Here is a 22,981-nt window from a genome sequence, read left to right on the forward strand (position 1 = left end):
TTGTCTTAATGTGTTACTTTTTTAAAAGCAGTTTGAGTTTAGAAAATTGCTCTTTAAATTAAGCTTATCATTATTATTATTATTATACTTGATCAGATATTGCTCAAGTTTCAGTTTAGAAGAAATATAAGGATTCACTATAGACTTTCTCGGACTGATGACATGAAAAATCAGCTTTATCAGGACTTGCAATCATATATTTGCCTCTGCACTTCTCCCCGCTGTATTGTCTCTGCCTCCGACACTTTTCAAAAGGAGACATTACATTTCATGTAATTTAACATTTGAGCTACAAAAGCCGTGGCATTGGCTAGTTTACTGCCCTCAATGGGACGTTGCCAAAGCGCATGTCATGCATCATAACAAAGATCCAACTAATGAATAATCATATTCGTAATGGTTGCAGCCTCAAAGGACAAATCTAAGAGTAGCTGGTTTAGCTTGTAATAACTTTGTAAACGTACTTGTTAGCAAAAAGCAAACTACTTAATATGTATATACTATGACCCTGTTAGAACTTCTCACGCTTTCAACTCACCTGTGCTCCATTAGCAAAGTCTTGCTTTGTGACCAAAAAAATATATAATTTTCGCTTGATTTCCCGATTACGTGCTTTAACAATGACAATAAGTCAACGCTAGTCTGTACACATATATCAATGAAATGTTACCTGAAGCACAAGGGGGAACATGGACGGACCAGGACTGGTAGGAGAAAAGGATGCAAGTAGATTTCAGGGTGGAGGCTCCATTAGTTCAACAGGTCATCTGGTTGGTGGCAACAGTTCAGAATGAATAAGTAGCAGGCGGGAGACATTTCCTCCTCTCAGTGTTGAGGAGAGTTTCATGGTCCTCTCTGTCTAATGAGTACAAATGTCTCACTCACTTTAATCAACCAACAGTTCATAAACGTAAGACAAATAGAGTTGTAGGTTTAGGTTATAGTTTTTTACTCCAAACGCACTAAATCAACAAACAGTTCAAACTGACAGTGTTCCTCCTAGTCCCACCCTACTGTGCTGCGATTGGCTAATACTTATACTAATTCAATTAATCTTTATTGACATAACTTATCCGAAACCATGACAATAACTGATGAAACTCACTGAACCATGCTGGCCAACCTGTTAAATCTAGCAAGACCAGCTAATGACCAGCTAAAGTTTAAAGCTGGATCCACCTGGATTTAAAAAAAGGGTATTAAATTCAAAGCAACAGGTATGAGATGCTTAGCTTTGTTTAGTATTAGCGTATTCCCAAAATGTCACAATTATGTTACTATTCTACTCTTTCACTGTGGCCTATTCAGATATCCATATTGTATTGATTGCTAACCTGGTGTTAACAAAAACAAACCCATCCAGAAGTCAAGCAGGCTTGATTTCTACTCAATATTTATTCTAAATGAGGAAAATTTAGTTTTTAACATATATACTATCTTTTGTTCAATGGATGCATTTAATAAGCCACCAGGCCTGATTGCTAACAGGTTGGCCCTGCACTCCTCCCTGCCTTGACAGTCTCTCTACTTTATGGCGCGCTACGGAAACCGCAAACAGACTCTGAAAAACTGTGCAGCCTGCGGCCCTCCTCTTTAGTCATCATCAGCACCCAGCACACAACAACCCTGGATGGATCCTTGCGGTTGCTGCTGGATTCACTGGTTCTCCATTTAATGACAGATTCTGCACAATGTTGAACAGATAAATGCCACTCTTCCACACTCAGTTATTCTTTGTCTCAGCCTGTGTTCATTTTGTGTTGGCTTGAGGAGGTTACAGATCTATATTCTCCATCCAAGCCTGAAGAATGACCTCATGGGGCTAACAGCTGCCATCACCATTCTCACAGGAGTTAATAGGAACAGTGTGTAGCCTCTGGAAAGGACTACTTCCCCCTCTTTCCTTCTCTTTCTGTCCCCACTATTTGAATGTAGGAGAGCCAACTAACATAATTTTGCCTTCAATATTAATTTCCATAGTTTATGTATTTACTCATTTTAAAGCTGCAGCACAGATGCTGAGTTGGTTTAAGATCTTTCAGCAACTATAATCAATATTTTTATAACTATTTGTACTATATTTATACACTTTATGTATAAAACACAGAGAATTATTACTGTTTTGTTTCAGTCTCACAGCTCTCATAGCGATGTTTTCCCTGGTTTCAAAAAATCAAGATGGCGACAGCAAAATTGAAGATGGTGATGGCCAAAATAAGGAACTCCAGGCTTCAAAACCGTCGTCCACAAACTAATGGTGATGTCATTATGACTACGCCCACTTCTTATAAACAGTCTACGCATATTATCAAAGTTAGCCACTAGCTTGTGAACACTGTAGAGCATTTAGCAGCTAAAGAGCCAAATATTTCCAACAGGAGTCGGTGGAGACCAAAAACAGAGCTAAAAGTTAAGTGAATATTGGACCTGGCTAGAAACACTACTCCAAAAGAATGATAATATATCTCTGTGTCTGCTGCGTGTGTTAATAATCAAATGTTTGCTAATAATCAGGACTGTTAGGGTGCGGTTGGATAAGATTGGATTGACAGTTACCAAATTAACCATCAGATTTTGATCTGTCTCCACGCCAACGTTAAATAAGAGGAGAAACAATGAAATACAGAATTAAATCATGCCAATAACATAAGCTCATCTACAGATAATTGTATGTTTTTTTGCAGGATCCCATTGATAACTGAAAGAAACTGATTGAAAAACATGTCTTCAGGGCCTTTAAAACATTTTGTTCCAATATGTTTTTATGGAAAAACAGAAAAAAAACACTGTGAGGATTGGTTTATATTCCTTACAGGTTAACAACTACATATTATTTGCATGTCATTTCAAAATATTTGAATATACCTAGCTGATTTGGGGTGATTTTCTATGTTGAATTGAACTGCCAGCACTAATTTAAGAAAAAAGCTTTTGTCAGCCGTATTTTACAAATATCTCTCTCTGCGGAGCACGATGCTTCACTTGTATTAATTCAAAACACTGGAAATCTGGAGCTTTATTCCTCTGTGAGGTGATTTCTATTTTGTTGGCTGAGGGCTGTTCATTCTCATGAAACACAGAGCATCCAATCTGATATCCGTCTGTGTGTTTTCAGCAGTTGGACCTGCGCTGGAATGCCTTGTGTAATGTGTGAACCATATGACAGTTATTTATCAAACTGCAGTACGCTCACACACACACACACACTATCTGGGCTTTGAATCAGACCACAGCTAATGCTACAGTCCCAATTTTCTGTTTGGTTACTGAAATAAAACGGCAGCTTTTTGATACATGAAACTTGAGCCTTTACTTGTGCAGGTCGGTCGGTCCACCACTTTGGTCCAGGCCGAAATATCTCAGCAGCTTTTTGACAGATTTCAATGACATTTTGTGAAAATATTCATGGTTCCCAGAGGATTAATTCTACCGACTTTGGTTATTCTCTGACTTTTATTAGCAAGACCATGAGGTTGACAGTTTGTGGTCTTGACTGACATATCTCAAGTACTGTTTAATAGATTTCTATAAAATTTGGTTTGGACTTTCATATCTCTCTCAGGATGAATTATAATAACTTTGGTCATTCCTTAACTTTCCATCCAGGCCCATCATCGGGTCAAATTTCATTTTTTCTACATCTTTGGTTTCTGACTACATACCTGCAAAAATCAGTTTAACCGTGCTGTGTGTTTAGTGCTAATTAGAAAATGTTAGCATGAATGGATGAGCATGCTCAGGATTACACCTGCTCACCATCAGCGCATTAGCATTTTCATTGAGAGCATGTTAGCATACTGATGTAGCACTTAGCTGTGTCTAAGTACAGCCTCAGAAAACCGTGGACTCTTGTTATTAATACTAATCAAACACACAAGGTTATGAAAAGCCATTTTTAATACACATAGAAAATAATCACTTCGTAAATGGCAAAACTAACTAAAATATTGGACCAAAATCTTTCTTTTATCAAAAAGTACAGTATAAATGGTTAAAATAAATATTCATTTGACTGTTTTGGATCAACTGCTGATAGAAAAGCAGACTAATACACAAGCTTTTACAGAGGAGAGAGATAAAGCAACCATTCACACCACAGTGGCTTTGGACCAATGAGGATGGCAGCTATTAGAGTGCTGATTACACATTTTCCACTTCCCAGTTTTTCTCTCCAGTATGTTGAGAAAGAAATGTTCTGTACAAAGTGCATTAGTTATACTGCATCTGGGATGAAAATTAGCTCTGGTGTGAAGTCCGCTGGAAAGTTTATGGCTTTCAGTTTGGATTGGAAATAACCGATCCACATTTCAACACTGTGATCTTGCTTTGTAGCAATCACGTGAAAAGAAATGAATCTGATTATTATACAAAAAGAAGACGTATAAAAGAATATATTTTTACATACGGAAATGATGGCATTTGTATATACTGGTGGTTTATATACAGATTAGTTTTAGGTAGAAATGCAGCTGTAGTTTAGAGTCATTAAAGTGAACCTACACGCAGCATCTGAAAGCCAGATATCAAAAATGATTCAGCCCTCCTGAGTGTCTCATGATTTTCTTGACCATCACACATGTTGGTCGTCATCATTTGGAGGAAGAGTGAAAGAAATCTGCCAGAAAACATTGTCCATCAGTGACTTCAGCTGCGAAACAGACCTGATTCTTGAACAGTGTCCCTAATAGACACAGAGCCAGCTGCACAGCACATATCCCAGCACCAGTAACACCAGCTGTGCCAGTCTCGCTGTCCCACTGGATGCTAACTGGACTTGCTTGCTGTTAAAACCTGAGCCATAGCGATGTGAAGGCTGTGTGTCCCCCCCACTGCAAAGCCCCATGGGAGCCTGAAAGGAAGTGGGCCTCCTCTGCGGTCGGTCTGGACTGGACCCGTCAGTCGGCCTCTCTCCGATGAACAGCAGCGGGTGTTTCTTGTGATCCAGCTCCGTCTTGAAGAGCTCGTACTCCTTATGTGGTAGTTTGATGCCCAGCAGGGTGCACCCGTCTGTGGGGGTCAAGTCCTGCTCCACTCCGACCTCCCAACCTCCCGCCCGACCACACTTTCCGGGCCTCGTCCCATTCAGTAACTTCGCCGTGGGCTCCTCTAGAGCCGTGACTTTCACCTGTGTGACCTTGAAGACAAACTCGGTGGCTCCTGAGACCTTGGCGGAGGGGTTTCCCTGAGCGTAGTGGCCCGAGGCTCTCAGGGTGACGGTGGGCTGAGAGCAGACGGGGTCCGAGTAGTGCCGGTAGACGCCCTGCCATGCGTGCTGGTCTGAATCGAAGATGAAGTCACGGGTGAGGAAGAGGACGTTGGGACGGGTTTCGCAGCGGTGGCTGACCCAGCGGCCGGACAGAGACAGACGAGCTGCCGGGCTGTGGGGCAACACCGGGGGTCGCTGCTCTGAGGAGCGGTACACGAGGGCACACACTGGGCAGGGGTGGATGTGATGCTGCAAAGAGACAGGTAGAGGTTAGACCAGTTTATTTAGAGCTGCATCTAGTCAACCACTCACTTATAAAATGTCAGAAAATTGAGATTACAATAAATGTGAATGTTTGTTTGCTCAGGGAATAGTCTAAAAAACAATTTTTTTATTAAAAGCGGATGCAATTAGTCAATTAATTGATTAACTTATAGAAAATGTATCATCCACAATTTTGATAATCGATTAATTGTTAATGTTTTGAGCATTTTTTTTCAGCTATGAGGGTTTATCGTTTTTGTTTGTCATTATGAGTCACTAAACTCCATTTTGATCTGTTGGGCAATCAAAATAAGTTGTCACTTTGGACTCTGAAAAATGTTAACAGGCATTTTCCACTTTTTTTTCCCTTTCATAAACAATGATTAACCAATTAATCAAGGACATAATCCATATGTTAATTGATAAGGAAATAAGGTATTAGTTGCAGACCTATTTAATACACAAAGACAGAAAACAAAAGCAAATTTTCACATTTTAGCTGCTGGAACCAAAAACTATTTATCTATGGTAAAAATGACTCCTTATTAACTGCTTAATGGACTTTTTGGGAGGAAGACTTAACATTTTCCAAACTCCCTGAAACAACATTTGAAGTTGGGCTTAAAGTGCTCTTGGGCAAGGCACTGAAACCCCATCTGCTTTACTGTTGAGCTGCCAACATTATAATATGTTTGTTTTACCTCAGCCTGCCCTCACAAGTACTTGTAAAAATAAAAAGCACAGTCATGTCTCACCATGGCGTTCTGCAGTGGCTGTTGGTACCCTGTAGGCCTGTACTGACTCCTCTGGGTCCAGTCAGTGTGAATGTCCCCCAGGAGCAGCTCCTGGACCTTCCCTCCATGGCTGTGATGCTGCGTCTCAACCCGTATCAGTCCCATCTCCATCATGGAGAAGCCCAGCGCTTCCAGACACCCCCTCCCTGCCCGGGTGTTGTACAGCTCATAAGGCTTCCCCGGCACCAATAGACCCAGGGTCGGACCCACGCAGGTCGGAGGCAGCATGGAGGCCAGCCTCTGCTTTGCTGGCACGCTGTGGACCACGATGCCCACCTTGGTGAGGTGGTGTTCAGCTTCGGTGGCCCCGCGGGTGATCCAGGAGGCCTGCCGCAGACGAAGCTTGCCCCTGATCATCAGGGAGTAGGCCGGGTCCTCGCAGCCGCTGTCTGTGTAGTAATGCTGCAGGGCCTGGAAGTGACGGCTGGGGTGGAAGGTGTAGGAGCGGGTGAGGAACTCTGGACCGGGCCGAACTTCACACCTGAACACAGGGGAATGAGTAGTTAGATTAGTGATTAATTGTCATGAATAGATTTCAGACAGAGCTGAGCAGAGATTAGGTTCCTGCCACATGATCCTGAGCTGTCTGTAAGTTTTTTGGGAACAGCGTAAGCAGAAATCTATCCTTCCATCCATTATCCTATTCAGGGTCGCAGGGGGGCTGACGTCGATCCCAGTTGACATTGGGTTAGAGCAGGGCGTAACCAAAGAGCTACACATGTTTATACTTTACTTTTAAAGCTGTTAATCTAATCTAAATCTAAATTATTTTCCATGATTTTTTTGGGGAAGCGGAAGGATGTTAAACACAACACTGACATATCATCACCTTAAAGAGTAGATATTGCAAACCTATTAGCAAAGAGTTGCTAATTTACACATCCAGTAGTAATGGAGCAACATTATCATTCAGTTTGTAGTCGTGTCTCTGACCAACTGAGTTCATTCTTCACTTTTCGTTTAGCTCCGCTTTTGGTCTCCACCAACTCCTGAGGGAAATATCCTGCTTTTTAACTGCCAGATGTTCCGCTATGTTCACCGGCTTTAGTCTCTAGCTGTGCCTGTCTGTCGTTTGATGCTGAGCAGATAGTGTACAGCAGGTTTTTAGAGCCTTAAACAGTTTCCTGCTGCTGCTGGGAAAGAACACTGATAAAAGTTGTGAGAGGGAACCAAAACAGTAAGGTTTTGGGCCCCAAAAAACTCATTGCTCAGCTTTGTAGAGTTGGTTCTGGGTTTGTCACAACGAGCAACTCCTTTCAGACATAAGTAGGCATGCAATCTATTATTGATAGAATATTCTTTATTATAGTAGCTTTAATTATTCATGGTGTTGTTTTTTTATGGTGCTTCCAACATTTAACCATGTCCTAAAAAGTCTGAATTTTTGTGAATCAAGTCTGTCTGAAGGCCATTTCTCATGGCTACAAATCTGTTGATATCTGCTTCAAATCAAATTCTGGATGACATTGACCGTCTTTTATTACAGATACCATTAATCTACAAGGGTTTAAACTATTTGAAATAAGTGAATATGTGAGCGTACACAAGGATGATGAATAAAAGCGAAAAACAACAACATAAAGGGTCTTACAAAGTTCCCTGAAATTTTTTTCAGCAAATCTCCGTAACTCTTGCTTTAGAACTTCATCGTTTCAAATAAATTCACCTTGTTGACACCCATGTGCCGTCCAATCTCGGGGGGGTGTCCGCTGTGATTCTCACTCGGTCCTGTGGGCGGCGGTACGGACAGTCCTGCTCCCATAGGTTCCCACTGAGGTTGGAGGAGGAAGTGAAGGAGGCTGTGGGCACTTCCCATAGTTTACTCCCTGTCCCAGCCACAAACACAGCTACAGAGGACAGGAAAGTCAGCAAATAGTGAGTAAACAGTTTCCGATCAGATAAACACAGAGGCACCATTACATTTCATTTAGATTTCCAGGCGGATTTAGGGTGTGGATGTAGGAAATGGAAACACCAGAATGATTCAGTTCAGAGATTATTAACGGCTGCCTTCATCAGAAAACGAGGGAAACAGATAATAGCCAGGGGAAATATTCACATCTTCTCCCAGTTACATCTAAACACCCTTCTGGTTGACTGCAAGCTGTTCCAGGGCTGTAATTTTGGTAAATTTTCCATGTAATGAGGGGTGAGCGGGTGCTATAGAAACCATACGTAGCTGTGAATCTGGACGTTGGCCACGGTGCAGACAGTTTAGGCTTGTCACTCCAATCAGCCTGCAGCTGCAACACACAGGCCTTGTTTTGGGGGTTTGCTTGGATCTGAAGGTGTGTGTGTGCACGAGTGTTTGCTCTTTGTATTTGTACATTTCTGTCATCGAGGTGAACCAAACGGTGGGTCTCTGACAGCAGCAAGTCAGCTGAGCCAAACACATCTGTTGATAATATGAATCAAAAAACACTTATTATGATGAATGTTCTCGCTTGAGTTTTCCCACACGCTGACAGTTCAGTTAATCCAAATGAAAGCGTTATTCACTCCATAACATTTATTGATCTGACACGAGCACATCTGCGTTCAGTCTGCCTGTCGTTGGTCATCATAACTGCACTCTCTGCTTTTGTTGTTGCACAGAGATGTGTGTGTGTTGACATGGTGAGGCCGCGATCTGGTTTCAGTTGAGACAAAGAAGATTTGCTGATTGCACCCTCATGGCTGCAGCGCGAGGAAACCCACTGGGGTTCGTTTGTGCAATGTGTGTGAAATTATGGCTTCGGTTTCATCCTCCCAAAACAAATGTCAAAAAGGCGAAGGGAGGTGAGTTCTCACAGACGCCGCCATCTCCTGTTTTCTTTTTGACCCTCTTGTTTTTTCTATTTGCACTCCTCCACTCACTTTTATTCTTAAGGGTGAATTCTTGATTTTACATGTGCACTTTTTGTTTGGATTAATCAAACTACATATAACATGTTAAATCGTGAGCTTTAGAGATGCTGCTAGGTGGATTTGTTAAGTTTGGACAGAGCCAGGCTACATGTGTCCCTCTCTTTCCAGTCTTAATGCTTAGATAAGCTAACAAGCTGCTGACTCCAGCCTTATATTTAACAGACGAAGGCAGCTTATACCGCTTGCTTTTTCCTCTATTTCCCATTTCTGTTCCCTCTTGCTCCCCGTTGTCCTCATGGCTCTGGCATTCTTACTCTCACCTTCTCAACTTTCCTTGAGGTCATCTGTGGTAGACAGCTTTATGGGTGTAATCTCACTCCACTTCTCTCGCATTTGACTTTAGATGCACTTGGGGAGAACATCACCTGTCGAGCCTCCAGTCGAGCTGGGAGTTAGTTGCCACCAATCAGTTTGTTCCCTTATAACTGAGCGGATGAAGGAAAAAGGGGGAGTTTGTACGGAAAGTGTCTGACGTTTTTATTTTATTATTTTATGTAAAAGGCTCCAAGATGGCGGCGGACTGATCGGCCTTTTTAACCTTGTTAGTGTCAGAGAGAGGATATTTTTTTTGCACGCCTCACTCCTGGAATGCTTCCCATATGCTGACCACAACCACAGACATGTGTGCAGCGCAGTCATTTCCTTGCCTTCCACCTGACACACACACACACACACAAACTCAGACACAGACACACACTCATATGTAGAATTTGGATAGAACTATAAAGTCACAAACCACAAAACCAGATTTGAAGCTCAAGGCATATTTCTCCTCCTTCATGCTGTCTGTCAATTTGCTGATTTTATTAATACTTTTTATTCCTGTCACAGGCACTGAAACATGTTTGCAATTTCCCCCATACGCTGATGTGTTTGTTTATGCTCCATGTCACAGCAGCTGGCGAGGGAAACCGGTCAGTCGGACCCAGCTGCGCTCCCACGGGAGATCTCAGAGCAGAAATACTAATCAGGATTAATTAATTTCCACTGCTGCTTGCAAGTCATCCAATCTGTCTGTTTTGTGTTATCCACTCTTTGTAGCCGCCTGCAACATGCTGCCGATGTGGTTGCTCACATACAATGAATGGATAGAGAGGCAAGAGTCGCATTATGTGATGTGGAGTCATTTTTGGTTGCTGTATTTAAGTTTCTGTTTTTGGCAAAATATTTCTATAGTGTTTCTTGAGGTCACTTGTCATTCAGCCCTCTTCCCTCCCTTGGTTCTTATTCCAGTTGGACACATGGTTGCATTTACTAAAAGAGTACTCATAAAAGCAGAGCTTAGTAAAACAAAATTGCTCATCGTGGGTTTTTTAAGTATTCCACAAAAGAGACTATTCAAACCACAAGTGAGGCGATGTTGTAATACATATGACAATATCCAACCCCCAACTCACTTTGGAGGAGATGGGGGACAGTTTTAGATGATTCACTTCCTACATGGGCAGTCAGATATTATTAGTTTTACCCGTGAATGGCTCCCACTGATTTATTGTTCACTAGGGCCCATAAAACCTCCCGATTGATTGAGTCTTCATCTCGCTGTCACAATACAGTGCATCTTTCAGGGACAGATTTTATGTAATTTTACCAATAAAACTTACTGTAAAACTGATTTAACTGATTTCACCAAACAGTTACATTTATGGTTTGTATTGGATTATAAACTCAGATAACCGTTTATGAGGCACACCTAGTTAAAACTTAGCCTAATAATACAAAAGTTGTTATAGATAATTTTGCTCTCAAGGGCAAGTGCTATTAAAATGTTGATTGACAGCCCGATAGTCCAATCTGTTTGTGTGCAAGTCTTATTTAAACAGTGGGCGGGAAATTTTAAAGGCACATTTTCGGTCCGTCTTTCTGCCTTTCTGCTCTGCTGCAGTCAACCTGATGTCATTGTCAAGAGAAGCTGAACAACACACTTCAGCTCTTGAATTACAGGAAGACAGAGACAGCAATATCCCCCCCCCATCACCCCACTTGTCTTCATGCAGTATCTCAACTCTCCCACAAGGGGTCAGTGCAGCGGCCTGTGCCCTGCGTGTGGTCTGGACGGTCAGTCTGTCATCACCACCAACATTGCCGCCGCTACTGGCCCTCGATTCAGCCGACTGATGAGCGGCCAAAGTAATCTACCTGTCTTTGAGCTCCCATATTCATCCTGTTTCCACACACACACACACACATACACACATACACACACACACACACACATACACACACACACACATACACACACACACACATGCATGCACGTGTACAAACACACACTGCACACATTGATTTACAGTACACTGCAGAAGGGACACCATTTATAAAGGACCTCCGGGCTGCACTCTGTTGGTTTGTTTGTATTTGTGATTACGGTTTGGCAGCCTTCGCTCTCCTCTCTCATGTCTCATCCACAGCGCCAAAGTCAAAATACAGTTTATGTACTTCTTTATTCGGAGCTATCCTGGAAAAAAAAAAAAAAGAACCAGATCCCAACACTTTTTGATTCAGAGCTTGCAGCAGGAATTAAGTGCTTAACGTTTAAGTCAACCCCGTTCATTAGAGAGAGAGAGACACCTTTGTCTGCTTCATAGCTGCTTCTATTTAGGCTTTTAATGGAGAATCATTAAACCTGCCAAAGCAAAGGCAGTGAAGGTGAAAGAAAAAATGTTGTCAGTGCACTGAAATGATGGCATAACGGGGCCAATTCCTCCAAGTTCCAGTATTTTATGGGTTTCCTATTTTTTTTTACTACATCCTCACCTCATTTCTCTCAGTGTGGTTACCTCCAGTCTCCTGTAAAGCCACTTTCTCATCTCTCTTTGCCTCAGTGCTGCAGGACAAAACCCTCCAGACTGTCCCTGAAGTGCCCGTTGCCCCCCTGGCCCACCTTCCCCTCCACTGATTACCGCTGCCCTCCCCTGATGAAAAAGCCATGATGTTTACGGCTCATTTCTCCTGGATGGATTTCAGATTCCACCCTTCTCTTTTTTTTCTCGTCTTTGTCTCTTGTTTTTTTTTTCCTCTGTGTGTATGTCAGTGGTTGATGAGGTGAATGAAGTTGGTCAGGAGGACGAGGCGGTTGAAGGAGGGAGGGACTTCTTAATGAGCTGGGATGACAAGATTAGTGAGGTGCTTGTGTGTGATGCTACAGTAGCTGAGAGATCCTGTTCATTCCACATATTTAGTTGACTGCTCATTATTCACTGTTCACAGCTGCTTTTTCAGTCGCTGAGCTGTCCTCCAGACCTTGGATCCTGGTGTTATAAGACAGTGATTCCCGACTGTTTTTGGGCTTGTGACCCTGAACAACAAAGGGCTGTCTGCACAAGTTGCGTATGTTGTTGCATTTGTTTTAACCTGGACAAAGGAATATTACTTTTTACTTTTGTTGCTAAACCAGCTCCCTCAGAGGTGCCTTTGGACAGCTCCACATGTCACATATTCTATATTTAACCTGTATAGAAATAGAAAACATCTTTGTTCAACACGCAGCCAGCTGACTGTCTCACTGACCATTCATCAGCTAACGTTAGCATAGCCCTCGTGACTGAATCCATGTAGCCAAACCAACCGATCACAATACAACATGAAGTGATGCAGAATACATTTACGGATGCAACAACATTTACAAAGCAATTTAAATAAGTTTAGGGGGAAAACACACATCCAAACAAAAACAAATAGAGAAAAAACGAAAAAGTAATGTTTGGGACCAGCATTGCTGCATTTAATGATTGATTGATTGATTGATATGATGATGTGTAGAAATGTAGACCTATTAGATGTACAAATGTGATACTAGGATACGTAACTGTAATGTAATTAAAAAAAATGTAATTCTTATCCTGTCGGACTGCGGGCGGCGAACAGAAACCATGCAAAGCATTTCTTAAATCTCTCTTCCCTCCCTCCTTCCTTGTTGCCAAAGTCAGGCGAAGGTCAGGTTGATTTAGAAGTCTTTCAAAGAACATGAGGTCTGTTGTGTTATTCTAACCCTGAGTCCCCCTTTCTATTTTATCGGGCTTTAACCCCAGCATCTCACAGCGGTCTCCCGGACCAGGAGTCTCCCTCGGTTCCCGGGGCAGCTTGCTCATGGTCGGCCGGTGTTGTCTTTTCATCACAGTGTAATCTGGTTAATCCAGCTGCCTTGTTTATTTAGAGAAGGGATCTACAGGGGTTTGCCCAGCGGACGCTGCTGCCAGTTCCACTGTGGTTAGCAAATCCTGGCTCCTGTTTGCAAAGCAACAATACACACATCGTCCTGCTGCATGTGACACCTTCACCACGAGTAAAACATCTGCCACATAAAGCCAACACATCCACCATTTTCTCTGCTTTTCATGTGCTGGGTCATTTGTGCTATTAGACGGAGAGGACTCCTGCTTATAAAAGTTCTTGACGTGCATTTTTTTCGTCTTCGTGGACAACCGAGGCAGTCGAGATGCAGATAACGGACGAAGAGAAGTTGATGGTCCAATGATATCTTTGATCTGACATTACATTGGTTTCAACTTAAACAAAAAGCTCAGTTTGGAGAAGTCTGGGAGATCTGGTCGATGGCTGTTTCACATACTCGGAGAGTTTCAAGCTGGAATAGGACCTATACATGAACACTGCATCCAAGGTTTGATTTATATGAATAGGATCAAGGGGTTTTTTGCTGTCATATTTGGATCAAAGTATGTGTTCCCATCCAGTCCAGTTCAGCTCATATCTTCACTGTCCCATGACAGGAAATTCTTTTGTCCAAGAATCCACCAGACCTCATCCAAACATTTGCTGTGGTCTCTTCCATGTGGCCACTTTTATCTTTCTCACTTCATCAAGAGAGGCAGAACTCAGAGAACTGAGTGTTTGTAGCTTTAAAGTTAAAAGTTTGGGTTTAAAGCAAAAAGAACAAGCAGTATGCTGGCTTGGGAAGCTTTTCCCCTCAGAGAAATGACATCACACCTGTCAAAAAAAGATCATCTGAATAAAAAACATACTTTGATATCGATGTTTTTTTCTTAAATTAACTCCTCATTAATTCTCTGCTCTGTTTCTGGTGAATAACTTCTCAGCTCTTTCTGACATCTGGTCACAGCCAGCAGCTCGACCTCCCCTGTCTCCTCCAGACTTGAGCGGTGAAAAGGAAAACAATCCACAGATACCAGTCTACCAGTCTACCAGTCTACCACTGAAGCAGCTAGGGATGGATGGAAGGGAGGGATGAGGGGGAGTGTTTCGGGGTGATAACTGGGCAGATGCCTCCTCCGGTCCGCTCATCACCTTAACCAGCCCTGATGGCCAAAATGCTGCCATTCCGCGATTGAAGCTGCCGCGGTTTGACAACCAGCTCTGCACAGCAGCCCGAGGTGAAGTCAGTAATGGCTGTGTCCTGTTATTCTAACCATTAACATAATGGCAACATTAGTTCCAGGGCCACGCTCCCCTGCTCCGAGAGAGCCATTGTTTAAAGGCACCAGCCAGAGCTCTTCTTTAAAGGCTCCTCGGCCGGCCGCAGATCCGACTGTCGCTTTGAAGACACACAGATGAGGGGAGAGGCAACACAGACCGGCTATTCATAAATCTAACCTCAGCATAGGTTGTGTTTTGAATTTTCAAAAGTGCTGATCCACATGTTGAACTCTGCAAATAATTTGAATTGTGACAAATTACATAATAACTTCCTTGTAATTAAGAGTTTGTCTGTCATAATCTTTTACCCTTTTTTTTGTCTCTGTGTGCTGCCATGTGTCCTTTAAACTTAATCCGCAAGTGTTCAGCTGATTTCTCACATGAGAGAGTGTTTATCTTGTTTTTTTTCTTTTCTTACTGGAGAAGCTTTGGATTACAGGCAATCTTTTAAGATCCTAGTTAGTTAGAGTTAGTCCCATACTTAGGGATGCAAACTTTTTGGGATTCATAGACCATGTGATGAAAAAAAACAAGCATCAGTTAAAGCTTCTTTAGTAATTATCTTCATTTTTTTTTTTTTTAAATCAAACTTTTGGCATAAATTCTGCACAAATTCACTGGACAGAAATCAGTGCAATTATGTACGTAAGTTAAGACAAAGTATACATTCAAAAAGCTGTTTAAAAAGCTGCACACACATCATCCTGCAGACAGTGCCTGAACTCACCTTGCCACAGCCAAAGCAGCCAGACTCCCCTCAACAGGTGATTGAAGCGTCCGTTCGACATGTTTCCTGCGTCCGTCACACACTTCATTCACACAATCCTCGGCTCAGTAAACAAACTTTGATCGTTGGGAAATCCAGGACACAAGAAGATCATGTAGGATATCACCATGACACGAGCACATATAAAGAGAGTCCAGTAATCCCTCAGGTGAAACTCTGGTCTCCCGTTCAGATAGCTGGGATTTTCTTTTTTTTTTCTTCTTGTTCTTGTTCTTCTACCTCCACTTCTTGGATTCCATGGTTTGATATAAAAGTCCAGTTGGAACCATACGCTTCATGCAACTTCTCCACACTGCTTCTGTCCTCAAGTGGGGAGAGAGGGAGAGTAAATGCTCTCTCTCTCTCTCTTGCACTCACACTCTCTCTCTCTCTCTCTCTCCACTCCCCTCTCTCTCTCTCTCTCTCTCTCTCTCTCTCAATCACACACCATTGCCTCACTACTGTGCAGCTCTGTGGATCTGTTCCACTCAGTGCCTGTGCAGCGAGTGTGTACGTGCATGTGAGCGGGAGGAGTATTTTGTCTGTGTGCACTCTTGTCTGGCTCTTGTACTTTTGAGCTGAGAGGAGGGAGTAAGACAGAGAGGAGAGAGAGAGAGAGATGGAGGGAGGGTAGGGATAGTAGATACGTTTCAGTGTGTGTGTGTGTGTGTGTGTGTGTGTGGAGGAGGAGGGGGTTTGAGCTTCAAACTTCTAAAAGCAAAGGCTGGCAAACCATGGAGCTTTTAGAGCAAGGTGCAAAAGGGCAGCGGTGAAAAGGAGTTGCTGCATCACCCAAATACAACAGCCTAAAATGTCAAAACAAATTTTTTTTTCACTTGTACTGTAGCTCTGTAGTGGTATTTAGCCATAAAGATAGTTTTGGTTTTAAAATAATCCTCCCTGAGATTCCTGCCTTCAACCTGATAAAGTTGAAGAATTGTGTCTGTTAAAAAAAAGAAAATGTTGTTTAGTAAGATTTACTAAAAGATGTGCTACAGTGATGAGATTTATCTGTCCATTAAAGAGAAGTGCAAGAAATTGCAATTCTAAATGCAGTGATAACATTGCAGTTCCCATAACAACAGCAATGCTTCGTTACTTCAACAGTTTGGAGGTCAACTTGTTCTCTGTCTTAGTAGGGTTTGATATCAGGTTGTTCTCTTTTGCACTTATTTATATTTTGTGTGTTCTTAACGAGACCTTAACTTAACTTGTCCACATTCAGGAATCGCCTGGATTTGGACAATAAACGCCTCTTATATTGTCTCGTTTTCTACTTCTACATGTGTTAATATCACTTGTTGGTTTAAGACACTTATAACAAATACAGTATAATAATAACTGTAACTTATTCCTTTGCTGATTATGTAATTAGTTGAATACATATTTTTTAATAAGTACTGCATTTTTCAAGTAAAACATTTCTTTAAGTAATTTATCCAACATTGTTTGTTAACCCAGTTAATCCAGTTTCCTTTAATTTTCCCTTTAAAATCATCTGATAGTATCATATGTAATCAGTGTACACCTCTGTGTTGAAGCCATACAATGTTCACCTAAATATCAAAATATTCAAACTCAATACATTCAGTCACATAGACATGTTTTGAATGTCATGTGCATAACTTTATTTCCATTTCACAGAAATTCAGCCCACAAAGCAAAATATTTGCTCTTTGGACTCGTTATCCTCAAGAATATAAAATACAGTTCTGTTAGTTTGATCAATATTTGGTTGCACAGCAGGAGTTTTTAATAGGATTAAAAGCTTGAATTTAGAATTTTGTCTAAATGTCCCAGTAAGTCTGGATAAGAGTTTTTATTGGAACTCACTTCCACCAAAGAAATAGTCCAAATGAAAACTGTTGACAGTGAGGTTCGTGGTTTATTGAGAGTAATAGGGACACTGTTTCTGGGAAAACGTCATTTTTTAATGCTCTGGGAACCACAAATGAAATTCAGTTCACCTCCATTTTATTGGGTTGGAGGCAGAAATACCATAGACGGATATCTCAAAACTTTTGGGCATAAAAGAAAAATTGTCTGCATGACAAGATACCACTGAGTCCGAAAGATGGGTGAAGTGGTCCTTTAATTCGGGTCTAAACTCAATCCTTCAGCAGCTGCACACACACCGTTTGCACAAACTCATATCACATCCTATTAGACAGGCTCATGCACACACAAACGCTCCAGTCACACCGATGCTGCGTACACATGTGGTCTGACGGATCTGTTGACACTGTTGACCGCTGCAGAGGTAAAAAAAAGGATTTCAAAGTGCCTGCCAAGCGAGAGTTGGCAGCACATCTACGACGGGTGGGCTGACCAGAGCCCTGGCACACACTGTCAGGGGTGCGTGCACTCCCGACATGATTACACACACACACACACACACACACACACACACACACACACACACACACACACACACACACACACAGTCAATGGCCAAAGCAGTTGGGCTGAGTAATTTTACCACCGGTGCTGTGTTTTATATGGCAGATTTGTAATGCATCATCTTGCTTATATTAACATTTCTTTGCCAATTGTCAGTCCGCCTAAATCTATTCTTTCTGAGCCATATGTTCAGAGTTTCTCACAGTCTTTTATGCCACGTTCTCAAGGTCAAGAAACTCCACATGGATGGGTATTACGTAAGTGATGATGATCCGGCTCTATTTTATTTTACAATCTGGTCTTTTTTTTTTTTTTTTTTTCTTTTTGCTGTCGTTCGTATCTGTGATATTAACATTGCACTCGACAAGATAATTACTGAGATCCGGGAAAGCTGCAACATCTCCAAAAACAAGTTGGACCGGTCAAGACAAACAAGCTTTAGTGAAAGTTTGGAAGAAAAATGAACGTTAACAGTAAACCGTTTACCAGAACAGTTTACAGACTGACCTCCTGTGCAATAGGGAACTCTTGCAGACATTTTGGAGGCACTTGCCTTCAGTTTTACCTCCAAAGATTGTAGTTATTGCAGTTATTGTAACATTCTAATAATGTCTATTAATGTTATTCCCGGACACATTGTGGGAAAAACACTTTCTGCTTCCTATATTATGTTCATTGACAAAAAAGTTTTTTTGAGTGAAAGTAGTTGTACCTTCACAAGTCTCAAAATCTCATCCTGGGTCCAGTTGTCTGGGCATTAAAAAAATACTTAGGTTAAGGGAAAAATCAGGGTTTTGGTAAAATGACCATACCACAAAAATTGAAAGAGAATCAGCATGAAAACCCTGAAATCACCATATCAACTCTGTTAAATCTGCAGCAATGCAGTAGCAAACAGTGGTGACATGTAGGGTTGTAACAATATGAGATAATCATAAGTTGTATTATAATAACTTTAATTATCATTAATTTCGATATTATCATATATTATTAGTAGTATTATTAGCCATATATACTATAGTCTACAAAAGTTGCAATAACAAAAATAAAGTTGTCAAAAAAGTTGACAAAAATAAGAAATGACAGCACTCTTTCTTTGCCATCTAATTCTCTGGACGGTCCCATCCTCGTCGTCGCAGCTATTATTTGGGGAGAGCCTAATCTGATTGTTGATCAGAGCCTTTGGCCGAGTGCTAACGTGCTGTGACAGACCCCACAGAGAGCGAAGAGGAGGGAGGACAGACGCCGCTGATCTCTGATCCCAGATCTGACAGCTGGCTCCCTCAGGAGGACACTGCCTGGGGTGTCAGTGGCTTTGATCAACTCAGTGTCCTCACAGGAATGCACACACACGCACACACACAAACGCACACACACATCATTGAATGCGCTTAGATGTATATGTGAATGCATACACAATTTTTTTTATCTCACCCTCACTCACATTTTGCCCTTTTCGTGTCTCTAATACACACTCATAAATCCACACACACACACAAACACACACACACACACACACACACACACACACACACACACACACACACACACACACACACACACACACACACACACACACACACACACACACACACACGTGCTGGGCTTGGCCTGCTGGCACACACACACAGGAGCTGGCACCAGTTGCCTAAGAACACACAGTCAACGCTATTTTATAATCAAATAATTTCTCAATCCTGTAACTAATACTCCCCCACCAAAGCACAAGCTATCATCCACGGTGGGCCGTGTGTGTGGTGTATGTTTGCTTGGGCACATATCCTACACATCAACACACACACACACACACACACACACACACACACGCACTTGAATAATCACATATACATACACATGGACCGCACACTCACACAGAACTTTAGACTGGGTTTATTCATGGTGGTCATTTTGTGGTCTGGTTGTTTGGATCGAGGCGGTTACTGGTCACTCCGCGAGCTGATGGCGCCTCCAGTGGGGCTGGAAGTCCATGTGCATCCAACAGATACGTCTCTTTTTTATCCTGTTATCTTGTTATGAAGAGAAGAGAACAGAAAAAGAGAAATAAATAAAGACGAGAAGAAAGTTTCCCAAAGAGGGACTTTTACTGTGGCTTAAAACAATTACTTGTTTTCGAAGAAACTTTCTAACTTGCATTCCTGTTCCCTCTTGATCTGCTCTCTCGAACAACCTGCCTTCTGCTTCCTCTGCTGTTGGATGGTGTCTCAGTGTGCCTGTGTGTGTGTGTGTGTGTGTGTGTGTGTGTGTGTGTGTGTGTGTGTGTGTGTGTGTGTGTGTGTGTGTGTGTGTGTGTGTGTGTGTGTGTGTGTGTGTGTGTGTGTGTGTGTGTGTGTGTGTGTGTCTGGTTAAAAAACAGGATATGCGCTCGCCTTCCTGGCCGCACAGCCTCACACACGCTAAGCCTGCTGCAGATAGGACTCTGCTCTTTAATCATCACACATTCACATCCCGGCCTCTTATCTGCAAGATGCATAACTCCAAACATACAGCCAGAGAAAAGAAAAGACGCCCACATCGTCTGCACATTATTCTTCACCCTTTGTCCGTAAAATTGATTTTTGCTGAAGGAAAACTTCACCACAGGTTCACTGGTGTCCTGGTTTTCTGAACAGTGTAGATCATATTCAGAGACTTTGTTGACAGTGCCGGGTGGCGTAACCAGGTGAGGTCTGAGATGTTTTTGATGTTTCCTCAATGTGCTGATGAAAAGATAGGAAACCGTGTTTCAGTCTGATGTAGTAATACCACCCTGCTGCAGATGTCCAAACACGTTACAGTGCGAGCGAGAGGAGGAATGCCATCATGTCTGCCATCGTTACTTCAACCTCGGAGCGTTCAGATATTCCAAAGGAGAGAGAGCTGTCACCATCTGCTTTACTGTCACAGTGCTGTAGGTTCCCAAGCAGTCATATTGGGTATAAAGATCTGTTTACATCTGTGACACATCTGTTAATTTAAAAGATTATTATAACTCCAGTCTTATATCTGTAGCCTGTTGCTTTTAGAGTGTATAAATATGTGCAGCGTTATCTCAATTATCACGTCTTGCCCCTCTCTGTTACAGCAGGCTTTTCATCCCTCCTTTGATTTTGGCCGTTTGGAACAACTTAAAACACTTTTACCTTCAGACGCAGTCAGGTGACACATCGTGGATATTTAATCATTTACAACAAGTCCATTCGTATTCAGTATGTGTTGCCCAAGTGGGAATCAAAACCTCCAAAACCTCCAAAACCCCAAATCTTTGTTAGTCCTTAAATATTCTCCTCCTTCTCAGTTTACTGTATATAGACGTGAATCTATAACAGCATGTAATGCAGTATAGAGACGACGAGGAGGTGGAGACTTTACACCTCATTTGCTTTATCGCTATCTTTACTTTTTAAGAGCACGGAATTTGAGATAATAAAGTCAGTCATGCAGCTGCTGACAATAATCTTGTTTGTGGCAGAGATGTTCTTGTGCTACTGTGCTGCTTTGATAAACAGTCGCCCACACAAATACCCACAACTGAGGCTCCAGAGGTTGGCATGTGGAGCAGCTGTGAGAGCTGTGTGTTGGTTTCACACACTGATCTGTCACCAAATGGATTTAGAGGTCACAGTTGAGCTAACTGACCATCTAACTGGATTCCTCAGAGGTTCATCCCAAATATTCACGGTTGTAGACATCTTTATGTTGTAGATTTTTAAAAAATGCACACGCGTGCATTCAGACTTGAATAAAGGACAGTTCAGCCCACATACCACAAACAGTGATTCATAGCAACGCAGGCAGCTGAGACACATATAGGGTGGTTAAGTGTCTGAATGTTGGAGCAAAGTGTCTCATGACACTGACAGTGTGAGCCAGATGGAGCGTCTCTGGCAGATATTTACACTCAAGGAAAAGTTGAGCAAAAATTCAGAAGCACTTATTGCTCACAGATGATAATCCGTCACAGGCTTTTTTATTCCCAGGCTGCAGGTTGCCACAACTGCTTCACTGTCACTCCAATTCTGCAAAGTTCTGCAAAGTATAGTGCATATATATTCAGTATGGGTGACCAAAGTGGGAATAAAAACTCCTCCAAAACCAACAATCTTTGGCTGTTGTAAATCCTGAATATTCTTCTCTTTCGCAGTTTCCTGTAACAGCATGTAATGCCATATAGAGACGACAAGGAGGTGGAAACTTTACACCTCACTTGCTCTTCGCTATCTTTACTTCTTAAGAGTTGGATCATAGCACGGCATGTGACGTATCTCTGGTTTTGCTTGTATCTCCTCAGTTGTAAGAGAGATTATAGATAGCAGAAGCCACCTCTTGTTCAAGAATGTGCTACCTAAAAAAATAAAAGTGACCACCCGTCTTCTAAGCGCTCTCTGCAGATCCTCCAATGTTGATGTACTTCAACAATTAACCATCATATCTCAAATTGCATTAAGACGCTGTGAAATAGCTGAGATACATTATCAAGTGTGCAGCGTTCTGTAACTGAATAAAAAAAGTGTTTCTTACAAGTTTAATGTTTAAATGAGCCCGCATCTGCATTGAACATGTGTTTCAATTTATGCTTTGTGAGGTTTTCTTGATTTATTTTGCTATGCACAAATACTTTGCAATGTCATCGCCACCCCCATAAAAAAATGGAAAATGAAGTCAAGTTGTGCCCAAACACGTTTAATGAAGCACGTCCAAGCTCTATTTCAGGGATAGCATTTCAACAAAAATAATTTAATTAAGAGAATTTACTGTGCGATCCGTTATTTTAGGGGCTTGTTTGGCAGGAGACTAAGATATGAGATATGTTAAATATTTCCATCTATCAACAGATAAATGGCGATCTTATTTGAAAAACCCAATTTAACTAAGTAGGTGAATCTGACCGAACCCCGGTGAGGGTGAGGGGTCAGGGGTCAGGGCTGTGACAGATGTTGGTAGGAGTCACATCTGGTTGGTATAGCGTACAAAATGGAGCTAATGGGGTTGAGAGGGTGAGGGTTTGAGGCTGGCAGATGTCAGCAGAGGCCGCGCCTGTTATTGACATAGCTGCCATCTTAGCTCTTCTTTTCATCCGTCAGCCGGAATTGACCGAGGATCCCCACTGCTTTGTAATCTGACCCAGATGATGGATCTCCTGCTACGGTGAATGTGTGGGCACACGCACACGCACACGGACACGTATAAAGGAAACACTTGAACAAACACACATCTCTCTCTCTGTCTCTTTGGACACATGCACAAGCACAC

At 42.1% G+C, this 22,981-nt stretch overlaps 1 protein-coding gene across 1 annotated transcript; it reads right to left on the reverse strand.

Annotated features, from left to right (window-relative positions):
• Nucleotides 1-3,913: 3,913 nt before the first annotated feature.
• On the reverse strand, nucleotides 3,914-15,769 carry apcdd1l (adenomatosis polyposis coli down-regulated 1-like). The gene is made up of 4 exons (XM_054617444.1): nucleotides 15,293-15,769; nucleotides 7,931-8,111; nucleotides 6,226-6,745; nucleotides 3,914-5,455 (listed from the first exon to the last, which is right to left on the reverse strand). The coding sequence occupies exons 1-4, from the start codon at nucleotides 15,378-15,380 to the stop codon at nucleotides 4,682-4,684; spliced, it is 1,563 nt and encodes a 520-aa protein (XP_054473419.1). The 5' UTR covers nucleotides 15,381-15,769; the 3' UTR covers nucleotides 3,914-4,681.
• Nucleotides 15,770-22,981: the final 7,212 nt, after the last annotated feature.

Source organism: Anoplopoma fimbria, chromosome 17, assembly GCF_027596085.1.
Source record: "Anoplopoma fimbria isolate UVic2021 breed Golden Eagle Sablefish chromosome 17, Afim_UVic_2022, whole genome shotgun sequence".
Lineage (NCBI taxonomy): Eukaryota > Metazoa > Chordata > Actinopteri > Perciformes > Anoplopomatidae > Anoplopoma > Anoplopoma fimbria.

What these genes read in the sequence shown, in the direction of transcription:
- apcdd1l (XM_054617444.1), bottom strand. Translation starts at nt 15,380, where the DNA reads ATGAAGTGTGTGACGGACGCAGGAAACATGTCGAACGGACGCTTCAAT. An exon ending in GCTGCTTTGGCTGTGGCAAG is followed by an intron (nt 8,112 to 15,292) that starts GTGAGTTCAGGC and finishes TGTCCTCTGTAG; the next exon opens with CTGTGTTTGTGGCTGGGACA. An exon ending in GGCACATGGGTGTCAACAAG is followed by an intron (nt 6,746 to 7,930) that starts GTGAATTTATTT and finishes CCCTGTGTTCAG; the next exon opens with GTGTGAAGTTCGGCCCGGTC.